This window comes from Penaeus chinensis, chromosome 35 (assembly GCF_019202785.1).
Source record: "Penaeus chinensis breed Huanghai No. 1 chromosome 35, ASM1920278v2, whole genome shotgun sequence".
Taxonomy (NCBI): Eukaryota; Metazoa; Arthropoda; class Malacostraca; order Decapoda; family Penaeidae; genus Penaeus; species Penaeus chinensis.
Window position 1 is genome coordinate 32,713,229 of NC_061853.1, and position 22,297 is coordinate 32,735,525.

A 22,297-nucleotide genomic window follows, 5' to 3' on the forward strand; every position below is an offset into this window, starting at 1 on the left:
TATGGCATGCTCATGTGTAGAGGTAAACTTATCGATATTAGGGCATTACCTGAATTGATTTAAGGCCGTCGAAGCATCAGCAATTTGCTTATATTGAATAACAGCATCAATCCATGTTAATAACACAAAAGCGTAAATCAGGCATATGGTTACATGAAGACGCGAAAGTGGGTTATTATTACTCGGCAACTCTCTCTCAGTTCCATGACCCCAGTTTCAGTCTGGACGGGGAAGCGCTGAAGAGTAGTTGTCAGGGGAGAAACAAGTGACTTACAAGTTTTAGATATTTTATATAAACTATTTTAGTTTATGGCAGAAAACAGAGTGTGTGAGTCCTGATTTTTATGGGAATTTCTCAAAAGAAAACAAACCGCTGACTGGAATGTGAGACAATATCCTACATAACTGTGTTCACATATCCTAACGGTGCTTGCATATCCTACACACAGTGACGGAGTTGCCGCAGCAAACGTTTGAAGGAATGGCCTTCATATCATATATCCGAACAGTAAGTGACTTTAAGAAAGATATATTTGCATTTTGTGTTTGTAGATTAATCTTTTTATATTGCATTTCAAGGATGACATTGGGACCGACAAACCCTGAATACAGTCCGTCAGAGTAACGATGATATATTTTTCTTATTACAATTTAGCATTCATTAAAACTAATAGTTTTACCGCACCTCATTCTAACAGCACCTCCATTAATACAATAACTATCATCCACGCTTATGTTATGGGATGTCCCCTGCTACTGATTATCCTCATAAACACTTTCAACATGGTATTTCCTTTAATTTACTACTCATCATCACCCACATACAGTCTATGATACACTCCTTTATTACACTAATCATCAATAACCACACATTTATTATCGCATTACTTTCTCCATTCCCCAGATTCGTGCAAGAGGTCGACCGGTAGTCCCTATTGCACTTGTCCTCTGCATCTATACTTTCGCCAAATACAATTTTTCTCTCGACGACAATGGTCGCTCAGCGAGTCTTAATCCCGAAGCTCTGACCTCGAACACAGAAGCTTTTTCCAGTGTTGGTATGTTATTATTTATGAGTTTTGTGTCTCTTTCTATCTTTTGTCTTTTTTTTTATTTCGTGTCTGTCTTTTCCTTGTATTATTTTAGTTTTGTTTCACTTGTGTTATCACATGTCTCTTGTGAGTTCCTTTTGTTATTTAGTGTCTGTTTTCCTTGTGTTATCTTATGTTTTTATTATCTTATGTCTTTATTACCTAACAATTTAATTTTTTTGGGCGAGCCAGGTGAATATCTATTTTTTGGTTGAAGCTATTGTGAGATGATTGTGTTTTGTAATCAATCGATCAGTTAATTAATCAATACCTCTATTTCTCTTTTTCCCTGTTTGTCTATCTTTATATTATTAATTCTGCAATTTTCTCTCTCCAAGTCCGCACTTTTTCTTTCACGCATTTCGAAAATGAATATTGTAATTTTAAAGATATATTTCATTCTACCGGATAACATTTGAATTCTTTCTTACTCCCCGTTACAAGAAGTTACTAGATATTCTGAAATTATATTCTTCCATACTTCCAGGTCAGAATGGGGAGACGCAGACAGCCAGAAAAGAAGAATTGGTCTTTTTCCTCATCCAATGTGAAGGTTTGGAAGGATTTACACTGCATCCGTTGCCGTATAATGAATCGCTACTGTCTTTGAGATGCTAGAAAGAATATATTGTCATATTATTATTCAAATGTCATAAGAGTGGACAGATAAGAATATATAAATAGATATACAGAAAGGCCCTCAGGGGAGAAGGGATCGGAAATCATGCCAACTTGCAGATATTGTTCTCAGGAAGAAAAAAATATTACTGAAAAGAAAATAGTAGCAATATCCAGCACTGAAGGAATACGAATGCAAACAACAAAGTTTTTGCTATTTTGATCATACATTTTCGAGAATAGCGATATGATTTTGTTTGTGTTTTTTGTCTTTTGTCTTTTTAAAACAGTCTGGGAAATGTTGATGTAGTTTGCTTGAAGGAAAGTTTCAACTTTCTAATACCTTGGACAGCCAGACCTAGATAAATTGACTGATAGATGTACATAAAATGTCAAAGAAGTTGCGTCGTTGTCACAGTCATCAATAACAGATTTAATCATGTGTCAGGAACGCCAACATCCAACCAGGGGGGTAAGAAGGCATCTGATATCGGTCGTCAGATTCGTCAGGCCGCTGTTATGCTGAAGTCAGCGGCCGCTTTGACCTCAACCTTTCTCAGGTAAGTTTTCTTGAATAGGGAGATGCGCAGGTTCTTTGCGATAGACGCTGAAAAGGGTGTGAGCGAGAATTAATTATTCCAGTACATGTATATCAGACGATATTTTGAGATCGAAGTATCAAGTCATTCATCTTGCCTTGTACATCTACTTGTTCTTATGAAATGAAGACAGATCTATAAAGAATTATACATTTTAGATAATTTCCTCCTCTTCCCTTCCCTTATCAACATTACATTCCCTCCATTTTATTATTCATCTCCCGCTTCATCTCGGCAGGTTCCTGGTGATTGCAGATTCAAAGTCTTTATACCAGCGGCTGGTGAATACGACATCGAACTGGCCCATCGAATACCAACAGCGCCTCTCCTTCGAGTACTACGACGTGTGGTACCCTCCGGGACGGGAGGATATGCGCAACATGTTCCGGGTGTGCGCCACGGAGAGGCTCTTCCTACCGGACATGTTCCCCAACCTGGACGCGGCCATTTACATCGACACCGACCTCGTGTTCCTTCGTCCCCCGGAGGACCTGTGGGCCGAATTCCGAAAGTTCAACGATAGGCAAGTGGCTGCGATGGCACCTTGTCTCTATCACTATGGCTCGACCAGGAACAAGGTGAAAACAGTGTTTGGTACAGATTCAAAAGTTTTGTGAGAGATACCTTAGCAGATATTAAGAAATAGACAATAGAGAGCCAGATAGACAGTCACCCAGTTAGTGTTAGGTTAATAAAAGACAAACAAAGAACAGGTAGAGGGAGATTTGCGCGTCCATAATCTGAAGGTAGTTAAGACATAAGAGATATGGAATTTACGAGCTAGTATGGCAAACAACGATAAAGAGTAAGACTAATGAGGAGGATACAAAATTGTGTCTTATTTATCATCGCAAATACTCTCGCAGATCCCCTTTTACGGATCGTCGGGCCTCAACGCAGGCATCATGCACATGAACCTAACGCGCATGAAGAGCTTCCCGGGAGGTGGTTGGACGCCGGCTGTCATGAAGGTCTTTGACAATTTCAGACAAAGGATCAAACTGGCTGATCAAGACATGCTGAACATCCTCTTTCATAAGGTAGGAGTGTTGGGCGTTGTAGGAGGGAGGAAAAGAGGGGCTGACAAAATGTCATCCATCTTCCTTTTACTTCTCTTCTCTTTTCTCTTTTGTAAGAGTTATGTTTTATATCACATATCAGTACAGTAGAAAATAGCGTTACCCACAAAGGCCTCTGGAGGAAACAGGTCTTCTTTCCATATTGCATTATCACACATCATTTCTCATTACAGCATCCACAGAAGCTTTATGAACTGGGATGTGAGTGGAACTACCGCGTATGGCAGTGTTCTCAGGGGGGTAACATGTGCCCTCAAGCAAGCACCAACGGCGTGTCCATCCTGCATGGCAACGCCCTTGCTTTCGTCAGCGGTGCAGAAAGGAAATTGCAGGTAAGAAGTTTAGTATTGCATTGTATTGGTTAATGGTTACACAGCAAAATACATGTGCTAAACATCAATCAAAGGTCGTATAGCACCATAGAAAGAGGTAAAGAGAGGGTTAAATAATGAGTATATGTGCTACACGTCAGAAATCGCATAGCAGTTCAGGAAGGTAGGGATTAATAAGGGCGAGTTGAACAAAGTTGACAAAGGAAGATATATGGGATTTTGCAAAGATGTCCGTAGAGTAAAGTAGGGATTAGCAAAGGAGAAAGGGGTATAAGGGCAATGAGATCACAAATTCTGTAAGAATGTCAGGGGGGAGAGAATCTAGGGGAGGGGGTTGCTGTGACAAAGGGTTACATCCAGGGGGAAGCGGGAGGGTGTGTTAGGAGGGTGAATAATGCGGTTGAACGTTGGGGGGGGGGGGACGAGATGTGTTGGGAGGGAGTGGGAGGAAAGGGTGTAGAGGGACATGAGTAGGAGGCGGATGGGTGTCGGCAGTTACTTTGAGTGTAGAAGGAATGGGAGTAGAGAGATTGGAGGATGGTTGAGGTGTAGGTATAATATCTTGGGTCATGATTAGATAGTTATGAATGTCTTCGAGAGTTTCTGCAGTCAAGTCGGTTGGGGAAGTCTGAGAAACAAAGTTTTTTTTTTTTTATGGGAGGGAGAGGTTGATGGAGAGGATGGGGTAGAAGATGGGATGGAGCGTTTAGCTTGTCTTGTACGATGAGTTGGGTGAGGAGGTAGAGGTTGGGTACTGGGGAAGTAGTGACTGGAGTTTCTGAAATAGTAGAAATAGGTAGATGAGGAAGAGATGCTGGGGGAGATTAGAAACCTCTTGGGAGGAAAGGGGAGGGACAGAGCGGTTATTTGAGTAGAGACTGAGAGAGAAACCTAGCCGACGTGTTTCTTGTTTGGCTTCAAGTGAGGCCAAGTCTATATCTGAGAGTTGCCACTTCAGACTCAAACTTGTAGGTAGAGCAGCCCCTTTAAAATACATTATGGGAGCCGCCACAATTGGCACATGTGCGTAACTGTGCAGAGCACTTTGATCGATTATGACCAGGTTGAGCACATAGAAGGCATCGGGCTGTGGAACGGCAGTGTTTAGCAGGATGGTCTAGACGCCAACAATTCTGACAACGACAGGGGGAGGATGATATGGTAGGACAGGAAGGGATTCTCTGCCAATGTAAACATTAAAGGGGAGGTCATGTCTACGGAAAGTAATCTTGGCAATATTGGTGGGGGACTTACGGCGGCCTCTAGGGGGAGATGGTGTAGCATTGTACTAATACTGTATCATAGTCCATGAGGCAGGCGAGTAAACAGGGAAGTTTGTTGGGGATATGGAGATAGTTTCAATACAAATATTGAGGGAGGGATGAGGTTGGGCAGGAATGGGTTTGCCAGTGAAGTCTGTCAGGGTTGATAAATCTTTAGCTTGGGCTTCGGATGTAATTGTAACGAGACGGGAATGATCAGGAGTAGTAGAAGGACGGGGCATACAGAAGACGGAGTAGTGTTGAGAGAGGTAGTATTGTGGAGAGTTGGAAAGTAATGGGGAGTATGGAGTAGTTGATGTAGAAAGTTGTGGGAGTGGAGTTGAAGTAGAGGATGTTGAGAAAGGAGGAATATCTCCTGGAAGCTTAGCATTGACCTGGGTGGATGATGTGATAGCAGTGTTCAGAGTCGTGGTTAGGGGGGAGCGTGGAGTCGAGGAACCAAGATAATTTTAATCAGTGGGGCTATTTGAGGAAGGGACAAGCCCTATTACCCCTAATAATGGTATCAAGTCTTCATTAATGGTTATGGTAAGCATAGAGTATGTTGGGGAGAGAAACACTCCATCTCTCAGGGTCTTCTTGAGGGGGTACCGTGTCCATGGCTCCCCCAGGCTGTTCATGACTGGCACAAAATCAGCCTCTCATTGTTTCAACACGGTTCTTACACCTTAGGAAACAGATAGTAGAAGGGAGGAAAACGAAAGGGGGGAGGAAAAAAGACTGTGCAAAATTAGTAGGCAGGGGGTGATCCCCAGCATGGAGTCTCTGCCTCCGTCTCCTAAGCTCCCACACGGATACAACGGGTATGGGATTGGTGGGTTTCATTGTATTGTATCATATGTGACTATATCTTCTATTCTGTTGTTTATTTTTTATGGATATTCGCAGATTAGAAGTCTATTTTTTAGGAGCGTCTCCGACATTTTACTGCAATCACAATTCGAAGTTGCAAACCAGAATTGACACACTAATCAGTCTCGCTCTTTAAACCACTGACCAGCAAACCAAATTTCGGAGTTTTTTATTACAAGTATTCTTTCATATATACACAGGCGGTGTTCGATGCATGGGAGCGACACCAACTAGGAGATCCACTGCGTGGTCTCTTCACCTCACTCCAGGAAGACCTCGCAGAAGTTAGTAAGAAGGGCCTGCAGTCCAAATGTGCGAGGATTTCTAACATTGATGCTATCCTAACTAAGGAGTTTGAGAAACATGTAAAGTGAATTTCGGAAGGTAGGCAACAAAAACGAAAAAGCCTTCAAAGTATTACATGTTTCGAACTTTAAAGCTTGGAATTGCATAAGTTGTTGTTTTTAAATCCCATGCTGTGTTGACTATATTTTGATGTTCGTCACGTCAATCTATTCGGTAGATTTGGTTCAAAATATTATATAATATTTATTTTTTATTATGCATATAAAGTAATATTATCCACAAAAGAATATAGCGTAAAAAACTAAGCGTGCTACATACTGTTTTCAGAAAACCTTTGAAGTTGATACTATCAGACAAACAGTACAATGTACGTATTGTAATTACATCGATTTAACATGATGCCAAAGACTTGCATGAAATATATACCCCATCTCGATAAACATGTATAATCCAAACCACAAGTCAACATTTCTTCCTTCTAAATTTCATCAGTTATTCATTTACTTCCGTACAAACTCAGGAAGACGGTTTTTTCCCTTGTGTGTGTCGGAAGTTTACCCTCGCGAGTTGGTTTTTCGCCATTTTACCCCATGTTTTCACTTGCTGTTGCCTGTCTTCGCTAGATTTAAACTATAGCTATTGAGCCTGCTAACCGTCTCATTAGATACTATGTGAATGTCTTCTCAGGCTTCATAGAATCGAGCATCTGGCCTAGTAAATTGTGTAAGTTTAGGCGCTGTAAAAAAAATCCCTTGCTGCTACCATTTTTATTATTGTTAATGTTATGTTAATGTTGTTGTTATTGTTATTTTCATTGTTTTTATAATGATTGATATCATCATCAAATATAATAATCATCATTATTATTATCAATCATCATTATCATTACCATCATCACCACCACCATTACCATCATCATCATCATCATCATCATCATCATCATCATCCTCATCATCATCATCATCATCACCACCATTACCATCATCACCACCACCATCATTACCATCATCATCACCATTACCATCATACACCATCATTAATTTTACCTAGAGAGCCTGTGGATCTAACAATCTAAAGTCTGCAAAATTGAATGTCAAATTTCATTTCCCAGTCCGCAATTTGTGGATTGTGTTTCTAGAACTCCGCTTCCGTTCTCATGCACGGCGAACAAAATCACAATTTTATTAGTAATGTGGATATTTGATGATAAATGATGATGGATAATGATGAAGATGATGATGATTAATTAAGCATTCATATACTGAAAGTGCCAAATAGAAATGGTGAAAATTGCCTCTTATCCTGTGCATACACGCTCATTCAATATTGGACCAATATTTTGACATGATCTTTTCTGTCCACTGGCTTATGACTTACCCCGTGTTTGCTCTTCTATTTTCCCTGACCCACCAAAATCATACAATCCCCCCCTTTCTGTCCTCCTAATTCATTTCCTTTGTAGTGCAACCTTATGGTCTCTCACGACCAAGAGTTTACCTTAAAAAAAAAAAAAAAAAAAACCTGGGTAGGCTGCCACCGTTCGAATAAGGGATCGGAACTCATGTGTATGCGAGACAGTAGAAGGCGTCCGAGTGTTGTGTAATTAAGTGTATGTGTGAGCGTCAGTCTGTGTGTAAATGTGCAGTTAAACCCATGTGGGACTGGCCGAGCAGGCGTGGTAAATTTCAAGCAGTCTTTCATTTATGATGTATTATCTAATGATGGTTAGAGGCGGCTCTCACTACCAACTTTCATAGATATATACATCAAAACCTCTTATATTCGGTATACCTTAAGTTTATCAAGACTTATATTTCAGGTTTAAAACAGTCCATTCTTTAGTGTAGAAAACTTATTGAATCATTATTGTTAAATAATAAAATGTCCAAGCTTCATTATGATTTATATATTTTCTACAATAAAAGAAAAGTTATTCATGTTCGTATTTTTCTATCCATAACCTTCCATTGATCCTTTAGATTATTCATTAAAAATAATGGTTCATTTGAAAGAAGAGACAGTCTTATATAGTAAGCTTCGATAAACGGTCTCCACCGTTTATCCCACATAGGAGTTGTGTGTGTTGCTTTCCGCCGGCTTTTGTCCTTCTGACGAGTGAACGAGTCTAGCTTCGCCCGGGCCTTCAAATATAAGTGGCCTGCTTGTGTCAACTATATGATTCAGCGAGCTATATGATGGTCTTCGTTTTCTTATAGGCACGTGACGGGGAGACCCGCATCCGTTGCTGGCGTGATCCGCGAGCCCAGCGAATCACACCTTAATCATGTCTTCCCTCATTCCTCCAGTATTCATTTCTACACTGATGGTTCCAAAACCCTTTCCAGTGCTGGTCTCGCAGTATTATTCTTTTCGCCTTTCGCCTTAAAACGCATATACTCCCTTATCGTATACAGCATCCAACCACCCCATTGTCTGTATGATACATAACTGGTTGCTCTACCTGGCTAGGTGCAACAAATCTATCCGGTTTGGCTGGGTGACCAGCCATGTCGGAATCCCTGGCAATGAACAGGCAGATACTCTAGCACGCTACGCCTCTGTTACTACATCACACCAACCCCGTTTCTCACTTATTCCAGCCTCTGATTAATACCCCACTTTAAGACCTTCCTTCCTCTCCACTGGCAATCTTTGTAAAATATTTCACCAATAACTTACGCACTGTAAAATAATCAGTCTCCTCTTGGTCAGTCCTATTTCATCGAAACACGCTGGGAGACGGCCCTTGTATGCTTGCATATTGCTACTCCTACGCACTCGTCTAACGTCGGCCCCTATGTAATGTTCCTTTCAGTTCCACACAATCTGTTGTCCTATCCACGCTTTACTGCAGCTTGTACCTCTGCCTTCCCTCACCTTTTCTGCCTTCCCTCACCTTTTCTCCCTTCCCCCGCCCCCAACTCATCAGACATCCTTAGTGAATCCCACACTTTCTCCTTTGACAATTTGTTCTCCTTCTTAGGAGGCATACATATCTTAATTTGATACAAATCCCTCTTTGCGTATTCCTACCTTAACCCACTTACTCATCCGTTCCACTTTTACCCATCTTAACTCTTTCCAATACCACCCTACTGCTGACGTGTAGCACCTAATAATTAACTCGCCCCCTCTTGACCCTTTCCGATACTATACCTCCTCATAGTGCTACATGACTTTTGATGTCTAGCATTTATTTTGCTTTTTAACCATTAATCATTAACCAATCTGAGATGATGCTTGCAGTTCTTGTCTTCTACCAGGAGCTAATTATTGACATCTATTAACACACATTTCATTATGCACAATGTGGTAATTTGCATGTGGGTTATACAAAAATTAGGCTAATTCTGCTCTGGAGTAACCTTACCTTCCTACACAGTTAATATTGAGGTCATTAAAATTTCTAGGATATAAAAACTAAAGAAAATGCAATTTACACCTCACTATTAGCTGATTTCCTTTTGATTATTTGGTTAATTCAGAGTGGGAAAAGGAATGGTCTGAATTAATATAAAATTTTGGGTTCATTTAACGGTTATAAATGTTTTTCCTCTGAACTAAAGAAAGCGGAGAGGAAATATTTATGGTTCACATTTTGCTTAGTAAATTCATAATAATTTAGGAAGATATTTAACTTTAAGATAAATGTGATGTGAAGAAATATTATGTGAAAAATAAAAACTAATCGAATAATACAAAGCCTCAGATATGAATAATTATCTAAACAATACAAAAAAGGCAAATTTTGAAAAAAAGTAAAAAATATAAAGGGTTAAACTTAGGAGGATTGATGATGGTTGATGAAGATGATGGTTAATGAAGATGATGGCTGATGATGAAGATAATGGTTGAAGATGATGATAGTTAATGGTGATGATGGCTGATGATGATGGTTGATAATAATGCTGGTTGCTGATGATTGGTGATGATGATGGTTAATAATGAAGATGATGGTTGATGACGACAGTTGATGATGGTGATGGTTGAAGATGATGGTTGATGATGATGGTTGATGATGAAGATGATGGGTGATGGTGATGATGGTTGAAGATAATGATTGATGAAGATGAAAATGAAGATGATGAAGGTGAAGATGTTAGGGAACAGCTGTGGTGGCAGCAGCAACAAGTTTCTTTTAAATAATAAACAATAAATATTGTCAATAAGTAATGCATAATAAAACACTGACAACTGTGACTGAGGCTGATCATCGATGATGATGATTGATGATGATCATGATGGTCATAATAATGAAAGTGATGTCAATAATGAGTATTATTTTTATTACTAGTATTATTTGTGATGGTATGAATTAATTATTATTATTATTATTATTATTATTATTATTATTATTATCATTAACATTAATAATAATAATGATTAAATTATCATTCTCATTATTTACAAATATAATTAATATAATAAATATCAGTACAGCTTGCCATACTACAGTCACTTCACATTCGAAAACATATATTATATCAAAATAAATATCCCCTACAAAAAGAAGGTTAATGAAACCGTTCCATAAATGCACATTTTATTATAACAATGATGGTGTGTTGGTGCGCAGGGCGCAGGGAGGGGCATGGGAAGCGTTTACCGAGGGAAGGAAAAAGTGTGTGACAAGCCGCCGGGTCTCCACTAACAAAGAGGGAGAGCTATGAGGCTTCTAAGACTTGGCTAATTATTATACCTCTTTCATTACTGCACTATTATATTTTCTTTTAAACTGACAATTTACTCATAATTTACAAAGTTACACTATAGTCCCTACTCATTACTCAATAATTTTGTAGATAATGAATTCAAGGTTTACAGTACATTATTACATATCCCTTGAAAGAAGACAATACAAGGATGTTACTACAGTAATACTGCCATTTATTACTTCAGGATGCAGTAAGTGGAAAGCATATAATTCACTTAAAATGTATCAAACATTACATAATAGATGCATGACTTGTTCTGATCATTCAATGCCCATGTGTGCATTTATCAGTATTCTAATATTAATGGATAAGCAGAGTGCACCTTATTTTATCACCAAAATACACTTGTTTTATATTACTTGCATAAAAGGTTAAATATACTTCGCTTAAACAAAATGACCTTTACAAAAATCATCACAAATAATGCAACAGCAGTATAATTACTCACCCACAGTGTAATAAATGGAGGTCTTCCTGCATATACAAAAAAAAAAGAAAAAGAAAAAAAAAGGCACAAACAATGATAATCACAATGACAATCTTCTCACTGATAACAGCCATAAATGATGGCAATTATAAACATTGAATTCTTTCTGTGTGGGCATGTCTCAAGAGCATCAGGTAAGAGTGGCAAGACAAAAAGGATCACTAAGGATAAATATTTACAAACTAGATTGAAATGTACACGAGATAAAACAAGAAAACCACCAAAGATGATGAAAGTACTGACTCCAAACTCAGAAAAGTTACATCTCTAAGTTATGTCCACATATACTTGGAATGTTAAAAAAAGTAACTCATGACATTATCAATGAGAAAAGATTCATCACTTCTCATGCATTTCACAATGTTGACCATGAATAACCTTTTTTATTTATTTGGTGTGTGAATATTTACATCATGCCTTTAAAAGAAAAACTTCATAACCATTACACAAATAATTTTGTATATACCTTAAACATGTATTGAGATACTGTAAATGAAGCTTACTTACTGATATAACATAGTAAGGATCATTCAGATGATCAAAGACTGTTTTGTATATACACTTTCAATTCTGCCTTTGCACTGGATTCCTCATTTCTGCTTATCTCCAACATTACACCAAAGCAGTATTTGAGATTCTTACACATTTAATGTGTATCATTTATCATTCTAGTCTTACTCTTATTTGGAAACAAAAATCACCTTGAATATTTTTTTCATAAAAACACTTATAAAAATTACATATAATGAAAACCCTGATATTCTTACTTGTGAAATACAAGGGGACTGAGTCTTTCTATTACAAATTGAGAAATTGTCATTCTATCTTCTACAGAATTACTTCACCAAAGGTGCTTATCAATTCAGCTCATAATCATAATCACAAATATAAAAATTTGATTTCATTCCAAACTGAGAAAAAATAAAGCATCACAAGTTAATCTAAAATTATACTTGGACCTTGTTAAATATACAAACCATGACTTACCATCTCAAAACAGAGCTCTGCATTAAATATTTACTAAATACTTCATGATTCCCAGTATTAGATATACAGCCCGGCGGCAAAAGTAGCTTAGGAAGAGAGAGCTTGTAGGGTTCCACTGGAGAGGATGGTGTGAAGGGAGTAAGTCATTGAACGCTTCATACCAGAACTTTACATACCAGCTTGCTATCTCAGTCTTTACAGTCACAAGCAACACCCACACTACACGGCCACCATAAAGCAATTCTGTACAGCAACTTTTCTACTGCTGTGCCATGTAAAAATCATTCCTTATCATTAATCTGTACTTCTAAAGCCTTACAGTTTTGGACCTAGAATGAGATACATGGTATTCATCGGTAATGACACTGAGAATAAAACAAGGGTTCCTTGTAAATAAACAATAATGTGAGACAATAAAGAGTATGAAAGGAAGGTAAACAAGTCAGTCAAAAGTCAATAAAGACTGCAGTGGAATGTAATTCTTGAGTGGTATATTTTGTGTCACTGTATGTCAGTGCTGTCCAACCTAAAATAAAAATCCAGATCAAGAAATTTTGAAAATTCTAGCTGGAAACAGGGTTCCTAAGGTGTCTTTTCAATTTGTGATTTACAAAGACTGGGTGATAGAAATGTTCTTGCATACTCAGAATACAGAAACTCTTTCCTTTTTCTACATCAAGAGCAGAAAAGTCTACATGGAACTTTCCGTGCAAGCTGGGCAAAAAGATGAAGATGAGGCACATGTCATTGCAAACTGGACAGTTATTCCAACTGCTGCCAGAGAGCATAAGTTATAAAATATTTGCCTGTTGCACCTAACTCTTTAATTGATGCAGCATTCTGAATGCCAGGTGACAGTACATCAGATTGGACAGCTCTAAAGATACACTGGGGTTTGTTGTGCACTTCTGTTTGTATCTGTGTTTGTTTACATTTGTGTGTGTTTGTGTTACATGATCTAAATCACATCTGGTCTTAAACATATAAAAACACTTCATTGTGTTTTTAATGAGTTTATTCTTTTGTATGCCCTCATTATATCCATTCACTTTGAAGGTAGCAGACTACATGAGACTGTGCTTGTTGACTTAGATGTGATTGGGAGAGAGCAATATGGGAGAACCTGTATGATTTACAGAAAAAAATATGAATTTCATCAATGTCTCTGAGAAAGGCATTAAAACTGTAAGCTTTAATCTTTCAAACAATGAAAGAAAAAAGAAAAGAAAGAAAGAAAAAAAGAATTGAAAAATATGTGTAATTAAAATCCAATGAAAGTCATAGGTGAAATTCACACATTTTCTTTAATGAAATGCTGTCATCCCAAAAAACTATTTGAAACTCATCACCTCAACATGTACTTAAAGCATACATACTGCCATTTATAGGTGAGTCTGTGTTGCTTTGGTGTGTGTGTGTGTGTACTTTTCATATATACATATACACATTACATAGCAAGTGTATTTACTCCTTAAACCAGTTCAGATATCAACTCTATCCATGACTGAGGTGATTATTATGAAAGAAAAAATGGTAAAAATGGATTTAACTGATTTACATACCTTCCATCACAACATCCAAAAACAAGAACTAAGGTGGGAAAGGACCTCAAGAAAGCACCAACACTTTGTGCCTATTTTGTGCCTCTTCCATATCATGTGAGAGGTAGAAATAATCAATACTGTCTTCCATAATGATAACATAAAATGTTACAAAAGTTCATTGCACATTGAGAAATAATAATGAAAAAAAGAAAAAAAAAAATTAAAATAGTACTGAAGGAAAAAATATTTATATAAGTAGTTTAATCTGCAAGAATCACCATGACCAAACTCACTTTCATTAAATTACATGCAAAAGCAGATGGGACTTTGATCCCTTTCTGTGTTCCACTCATCGTTTTTCAAAGCTTACACATTTATCAATTCTTTACCCAAAAAAGGGTGAGTCCATATCAATGTCTGATTTAAAGTTACAATCCAGATTGGGAAGAATAAAGCCGACCTGCTTCTGCTTGTAATTGTTTATTCACTTTCCTTGTCAGACATGGTGTATCTTTGGAAATACGACTGTCAATTCAACACTGTGAAAAGATCAGTAATTACTAATAAACTTAAATGAGTTGCTTCCTTTGTGAGGAGCATAAGCCTTATAGAATCTGTATCAAAGGCTCTAAATCACTGATCCTACTACTTATCTTAAATACTTCTACAATGGACAAGAGTACGTTATATACAGATTATCCAAAGTCTAAATAAACGTTGTCAGAGTTGAGTCTGTGACAGAAGGATTTGGAGCAAATTTTATTCATTCACCACTTTTTTTGTTTTTTTCCTATGAGAGTATTATAGCAACAGGATCAGGAAATATATTACATAGCATATATACTAGACAAGAGCAGAGGTGTGATTGAGCCCACATGAATGACTTACATACAGTTGTGATGCTGAGTGTCCAAGCAAGTTCACTTATCACAGGCCCTATACAACAGTTACATTAGAGAGACGCACAAGAACAGGCTGTGTTACCAGATTACAACAACCATAGCACACGAGCCTATAATTCTGCACAAGTCTTCTGTCAAGTTGTAAAAAGTCTTGATTATATTTGTTGATACACACAATTATCAAATCATTTGTTTATATTTATCTGCATTACAAAAATCATAACAAGATGGGTAAAACTATATGTTCATTACAACCACCAATCAAAGTGTATAAGTTTTGGTGTTTTAACTCATTTTTCTTAAAATTACTAAAAAATAATGGGCATCTGTATCAAACACCAGTGACTATATCAACATTGTTCATTGACAATCATAATCATTAAAGTCTGTACAGTCAATATCCTTGGAATTGTCAGTTATTAATATCATAAATCCATCAAGCATTCCTAATGTCCATATAACAAGTATGTTACAACAACTTGCCCTTAGAATCTTTTGTATCAGTTATCCTGGATGACTGCACAGATACAGTTTGATCAAGACAGGAAATGAAATAGGGGTCCTATATCAGTATTGTATTTCCTTATCAACACATTATCTTACTCGTTTCACAGTGTTCTTCACTAATTAGGGCTACAAAGTTTTTTTTTCCAGGTTCCTCTAAAGTTCTATCGATATCCAAAGCCGAGCCCTTTAGCATTTCCTTGCAATTAATATTACTGAATAATGTCTCTACTTTTAACTAAGTCACTTCTTACACCCTATGTCTTCTCATGCTTTCTAAAGTGTCACAACAAGTACTGTGAGCAGTGTCTTATTACTCAAGGATTTGATTTACCTGACACTACCTATGGAATACTTTGATTACAAGAGATTTACCAAAGGAGAAGAAGTGGTCTCTTGGCACTAGGGTGGTATGTACATAATACTGGTGGTGAGTGGGGAGTAGATCAGGACTCTTCATGCAGGGTTCTCCTAGAGTTCCTGCTTATTCTGTCTCTCCCCAAAGCCCACACTTACCAGCCCACCCATGCGCTTCTGGCAAAATGCAAAGCTATGGTGAGGCTATGACTCGAATGCCGAACATAAAGAGGGAGGCTCGAGTGCCCTTCCAGGTAGGCTGGGCTCGGTGGGGCAAGCATCTCACAGGTACACCTTCTTGACAGAGCGGGTGGTCGAGTATCCATCCACCAGCCTGTGGTCGTAGTCTCGTGGTCGGTGGTCACGTCCCCGGGTTCCGTATTTCTCCGAGGAGCGCAGAGTGCCGTGGGTTGAATACGACTCCGGAGTATAATGCAGTGGGATGTCATGGGGTCCAGCTGATACCCCAGTGGTAGGAAGCCCTAGGGATGGTCCCATGGGGGCACCTAACGTCCCCACATTGGCTCCAGGGGTATTTGAACCAGGAGTCTTCAGAGTAGCTTTGGGGGACATGTTAAGCATGAGGTTTACAGGTTTATTGAGTGTCTGAGGAACTAGAACAGGCTCTGCATACGTCACTTCTTCTTGCAGTTCTCCAGTCAAGTGGCTAGAAAAGAAAGAACAGCACATCAGCAACAATTTTTAAATCTTTGTTCAACACATGTTTAAAGTCAGGAACCATATGGATACATCTTTGTTCTTATCATTTCTAAGTTACTAACTCAATATCGTTCTCTATATATTCATATTCAACAAAGTTCAAAACTGGCTGTGTAGTGTAATTAGGCTCACTCAATGAGAAAATGAAGTACCTTTTGAACATTTTTGGTTCAGATTTTTGCTGCATTCTATAGGATTGAATAGTGAAAAATATTTCACTCTTTTCCATATTAAAAAAACACTAATAATTTTGACAAAAGAAATTTCTACATCAGATTTAAGAAAACTTGTTTTCTAATTTCAATATTTCACACTTTGTCAATGCGGATTTATCTTTAACATGATCTTTTTTTACTTTGGCAGCAGAAATAAAATGACCACGCAACAAACACATCAGAACACTGTGTTTGTTTTAATTTTCTCAGAACATGATAATGCCTGCCCCCAAATTACCATAATAATCTTTATCTTCATTAATATATATAAAAATAAATATATATAAATATATATATATATATATATATATATATATATATATATATACACACACACACACACACACATATATATGTATATGTATACATATATATATACATATAAGTATATATATATACATATATATATATATATATACATATATATATATATATATATATATGTATATATATATATATATACTTATATGTATATATATATGTATACATATACATATATATGTGTGTGTGTATATATATATATATACATATAAGTATATATATACATATATATATATATATATATATATATATATACACACATATATACATATATATACATATATATACATATATGTATATATATACACACATATATACACATATACACACATATACATACATATATATTATGTATGTATATAATGTATATATTTATGTATATATTTATATTTATCTATACATTTACGTAAATATATGTAAATATATGTATATATATGTATGTTTATATATATATATATATATACATATATATATATATATATATATATATATATATATATATATATATATATATATATACACTCTTGTGCTATTTTTGAATATCACACATAATGTACAATGCATAAATGGTACAGAACTCTTTAAAAACTTCTTAGAAACAATCATGTTACTCAGAATATCTGAATAGAAGCTCAGAGGTTGATTGAAAAAGTAGAAATAAATAAATAATAAAGAAAATAAAAAATATTTGTTATCTAATCACATTTCCTAAATTACAATCTTTACATGCTGAGAAACATACAACATCCAAAGATACAAATAACACCCATCTTTTGCTAAAAATATAAACAATGACACTTAAACATTTGCTGTGCACTATAATTATCAGTTGAGTGACTTTCTATGCTACATTCTTTATAATTAGTGCTATGAACATCATATATCAAAACATATATTGCAAATTTTACAGTGGTTTACATTAATCCTACACCACATAACTACCAAATATCAGTACATAATTCACGGTCTATCAGATACAAAATCATTGAATTCACCATATACACATATTGTAAAGTGAACACAAATATTAAGTGATGTTTCTGGTTTTGTGGAAAATCCTCCCATATTTTGAAGGAATAAGTCACGATATACTTTCCTGCATTTGTGTGTTCAACATTTCTAGACCTGTTGCTTTTCTTTCTTTTGTAGGTTTAGCTTTTACGCCACGGGGTACAGCATCCTTCACAAGTCAAGTGAATATTCAAAATATCCAATAATCTTATTAATGAAATTCATGGTGCTAATCCATAACAGTCATGATACTCTATCTAAACCCCATAAACAACTGCCACTTCCAGAGGGATTTCTTAAGAAGTAAATATATGAATATAAAATACTTAAGAACTGAATACACATATGACATAAAAAATCCACAGGGATATGCCTGTGTAACTTATTCAAAGAAAATCTTAGTGCAAGGCTGCACTTTACTAACTAGAATTTTCTCTTTCAGGAGACTCATACATGATATTTAAAAACAAATATATTACAATACAAGTCAAAAGTTTTACATACCTATGAGTGTCCATACATAATATAATATAAAGAAAGAAAGAAAAAAAAAAATACTTATGATGGTCATGGGGTTGTCTAAAATTCTGAATGATCCGTAATGACATCTTGAGAATTAATTCCTATCACTTGTGTTATGATTACTTGCCTAGTGACAGTTGTAGTTTATGTTTTGTTCTCAGAATTAACACTCCACTGGGACTTGAATTTTCATGTATAACTAAGGTTAAAAGAAATTCCTAAAAGAGAAGAGCCACAGTACATCATCCATGAAACAATGGTCTAGATGGCCAAGGAAGACAGAGGAGTCTATGAACATCTTAAACCATACACCGGAGTAAACCCTTGTACTACAACAAGAGGGGAAAACCCTTGTATCTTTGATGACATGCCTGTAAAGATAATTTCTTGGCAAATCCAGAAACTTAGTTATAAGAGCAGGAGAACTCTGAAAAAAATTTCAGACAAATACTCAAGAGGCTGTGGTGGGTTAAGTTTGCCAACAAGCATTCCATGCATTATGGCTATTTTTACAGGGACTGAGGTTGTGACCCATTTGATCTCCAGTATGTTGAACTTACAGTGATAAATCAATTCAATCATGGTATGGGGTTGCTTCTCAGAGTTTATGCAGTTTGTAGAGCTTAATGAGAATGAAAAAGTGAATCAGTACAGTTAACTTGATTTTCTCATAATCCACTTTGGGGACAGCCTGGTCAACACAGGTGCTGATGTGTTTCAGCAGGAGGAAGCCCCTTCATACACAGCCAAATCAGTGATAGAGTGGCTCAAAGACTGTGGTATCAACTTGGAGTAGCCAGACAGCAGTCCTGATGTAAACCTCTGAAGCATTATCATGCATGCTTTACAAAAAAAGGTAAGCTCTGTGCCATGGCTCGAGTCAGCAATAAGGGAATAATGGGTAAACACTGATTCCTAAACCACTTTCAACCCCTAAGCATTAATGTTGCCATTAAACTACTAATGGTTAGTATAATGTATTACTGTATATAATATCACTTTTGTTGTGGAAAGGTTGGGTGCAAAACTTTTATCTATTCCTGTATGTATGTATGTATGTATGTATGTATGTATGTATGTATGTATGTATGTATGTATGTATGTATGTATGTATGTATGTATGTATGTATGTATGTATGTATGTATGTATGTATGTATGTATGTATGTATGTATGTATGTATCTATATCTATATCTATATCTATATATGATAGATAAATAGATAGATAGAGAGAGAGAGATAGAGAGATAAATAGATAATTTATATGCTAATGACCATCTCACTTAAATGGGAAAAAATACCATACCTTGTTCCTACACTTAACAAAAGTCTCACCCATCCTCTTCCCCCTCTTTCTTTACAAAATATGGTGTTTTTCCCTAAAAACAACACAAAAACAACAACTGTACTAGAGTTTCAATCCTTACTTCACAAAAAAACATTTCCAATATATATCAAGACCATATGGTATATCTAAAATGAGAATTTGCATAACAATTCTACCTTCAAGGAAGTGCACCTCTGCCTGAAAATTAGGGCACATTGAAACATATAAAGTTCACCTCTGAAGCAATGTAAAGAAGAATGAAGTGGCAGTAACACCCTAACTGTAAATGAACTGTGTTCCTCTAAAAAGTTTCTGTATTTAGTTTGTGATTCTTAATGCAACTCATTGCAAGATCCCACTGGAAACAAACAATCATCATCCTTATATCTTTCTGTGCATGTCCTTTCATTTATTCAAATTTCATAAATCTGAACTAGAGTTCTTAGATTTTTTATCTAGGCTTATTTACTTTAGTGTAATTCATCACACTCCATCCTTTACAAATATACTATAATGCATGTCAACTGGATATAAGGAAGCCACACTCCCTAGACAAATAACATGTTATCATACCCCATTATTTGGTCTAACCCATAAGATGAAAACAATTCACTATAACATTTCCTGCTCCATAAAAATATAATTCTGCAATTATTTTTGTAAAAAAATAAGGAAAGGCTATTTGCAATAAAATTAGAGCAACTATAAGTATAAGGATACCTGAAGAGTGTTTATACCAATTTTTACTCATCACACTCATTTTTACAACTATGAAATCAGTTTGAGAATAAAGCACAGCTTCTATAATTATAATCACAACTACTATGACTGCTGAAAAATAATGCAAAAAATAGTACAGCCAATTCAGCTTTATCAATAAAAGAATTTAGAACTGTCCACACTTCATTCACTCTCCATCCCTTGATCCTGATCACTTATTTTGACCAATGGAAGGTGACTTTGTGGTACTGCTGTTACCTGTCCTGACAGAAATAGAAAATCTGACTAAAACTTAATATTTCTTATGATATGTGATTAATAGTGCATCAGAAAGATGTAATTTAAACTAAAATTACATATGCTGGTATCATTACAATAACTGGTTTGTGAGAAATGTAATCATGAACTAATGAAAACTGTAAATTTGAGAAAAGGCAAATACTATTGATCAAGTTATAAGACAAATACTATCATGAATCAATAATCATGATACAGATCTATATGATTAACCCCTTGCAGGGGATGGGCCTCTATATCCCAACTGAGCACACTATAAACTGATGTATTCCATATGATAGCATGCTCATTACTCAGCTGAAATCTTAACAAAAAACTTATATAAGACTTCCATCACATATCAGTCTTTTGAAGCAGCTTCTCTGAAAACTGGCTTTTATAAAGTAGCTATAGCATAATTAGCTTTTTCGTACATTCATCTATGAATGCAATAAAAAATAAGTTAAAAAAAGGAAACACCAGACATTTCCAGAAAAAAAATAAGCAAAGCAATACAAAAGTTTCTAAACAATGTCCACTGGACAAAAATCAACCCTTATATTGAATTATTGATTGGTAACATCCTTTTTTCAAGCAATTACAAAATATTGTTAAAAAGTTCAATAAAGGCTGTTTGCAAGCTAAATTATTTAATCTTAACATTTTCAATACAGCTCTCTTTTCCAGGACAATTTCTTCCTGTCTAAAAATCTTTTTCTTACAGCTATCCAAAAAAAAATACAGAAAGTCTGTACACCTGAAACTTATTTTTGTACCACACTTCCACAGCTTTTGCAATGACAATGCATTTACAAAGCATTTTACCAAATCTCTCATACACATGTGTTCTTACTATATTTCCCTCTTATAAAATGTAGTTTTCCATTTATCTCTTTACCATATTCCATTAATAATATTTTCTTAAACAGAGATGAGACCTATCAATCTCTTCTAACACAGCTTCCTAATCATCTGTTGGGACCACTAAATATAATATCTATGAACCATTCACACAATAACCTTGGCCATTGTATTCCTTTAAACTTTATGAGAAAGTACTATGCCATTTCTCAATAAATCTTTAGCCCTAAATAAATTTTAAAAATGTAGTAATATCTATAGATATGTATGTCTGGCACACTGTAAACAAAAAAATTACCAAGTGAGTGCCAGTGTGTTAATAATCCATGTTGGAATTTTTCATGATAAAAAATATCACTTAACCAATATACAGAACTATGTTGTGAAATGAGTCAAAAAAAATTAAATGTAGTAATATTTTACTATGTTAGTTATAATACTGTATATAAACAGTAATTTCATGTGATTTATATCATTATTCATGTGATACATATTCTCAGCTACAACCTACTATATAAAGAAGCTTGTCATTCCACATGATTTATATAATAACCTATGAAATATATTTTCTCAGCTATTCCTTATCTAAAATAACACCAGTCTGTCTCATCCTAAAAGTGGGAGCAATGACAATCATTAACAAAATTAATCACCCAATTTTAGACTCA

General features: G+C 35.8%; 2 protein-coding genes across 3 annotated transcripts in view; one reads left to right on the plus strand and one right to left on the minus strand.

Moving 5' to 3' along the window:
• Positions 1 to 233: 233 nt before the first annotated feature.
• Positions 234 to 6,985, plus strand: LOC125044439 (glucoside xylosyltransferase 2-like). Its single transcript, XM_047641113.1, has 8 exons — positions 234 to 508; positions 905 to 1,058; positions 1,579 to 1,644; positions 2,158 to 2,269; positions 2,547 to 2,886; positions 3,175 to 3,348; positions 3,561 to 3,719; positions 6,055 to 6,985. The coding sequence occupies exons 1-8, from the start codon at positions 482 to 484 to the stop codon at positions 6,226 to 6,228; spliced, it is 1,206 nt and encodes a 401-aa protein (XP_047497069.1). The 5' UTR covers positions 234 to 481; the 3' UTR covers positions 6,229 to 6,985.
• Positions 6,986 to 10,691: 3,706 nt separating this feature from the next.
• LOC125044510 (semaphorin-1A-like) overlaps positions 10,692 to 22,297 on the minus strand; it is a 324,983-nt gene continuing 313,377 nt past the window's right edge. The window contains exon 15 of one of the 2 annotated variants that reach the window (XM_047641199.1): positions 10,692 to 16,323. In XM_047641199.1, the coding sequence (XP_047497155.1) occupies positions 15,939 to 16,323 (385 nt within the window). In that variant the 3' untranslated portion in view covers positions 10,692 to 15,938. The remainder of the gene's footprint in view (positions 16,324 to 22,297) is intronic. The other variant, XM_047641200.1, reaches the window with a different exon arrangement.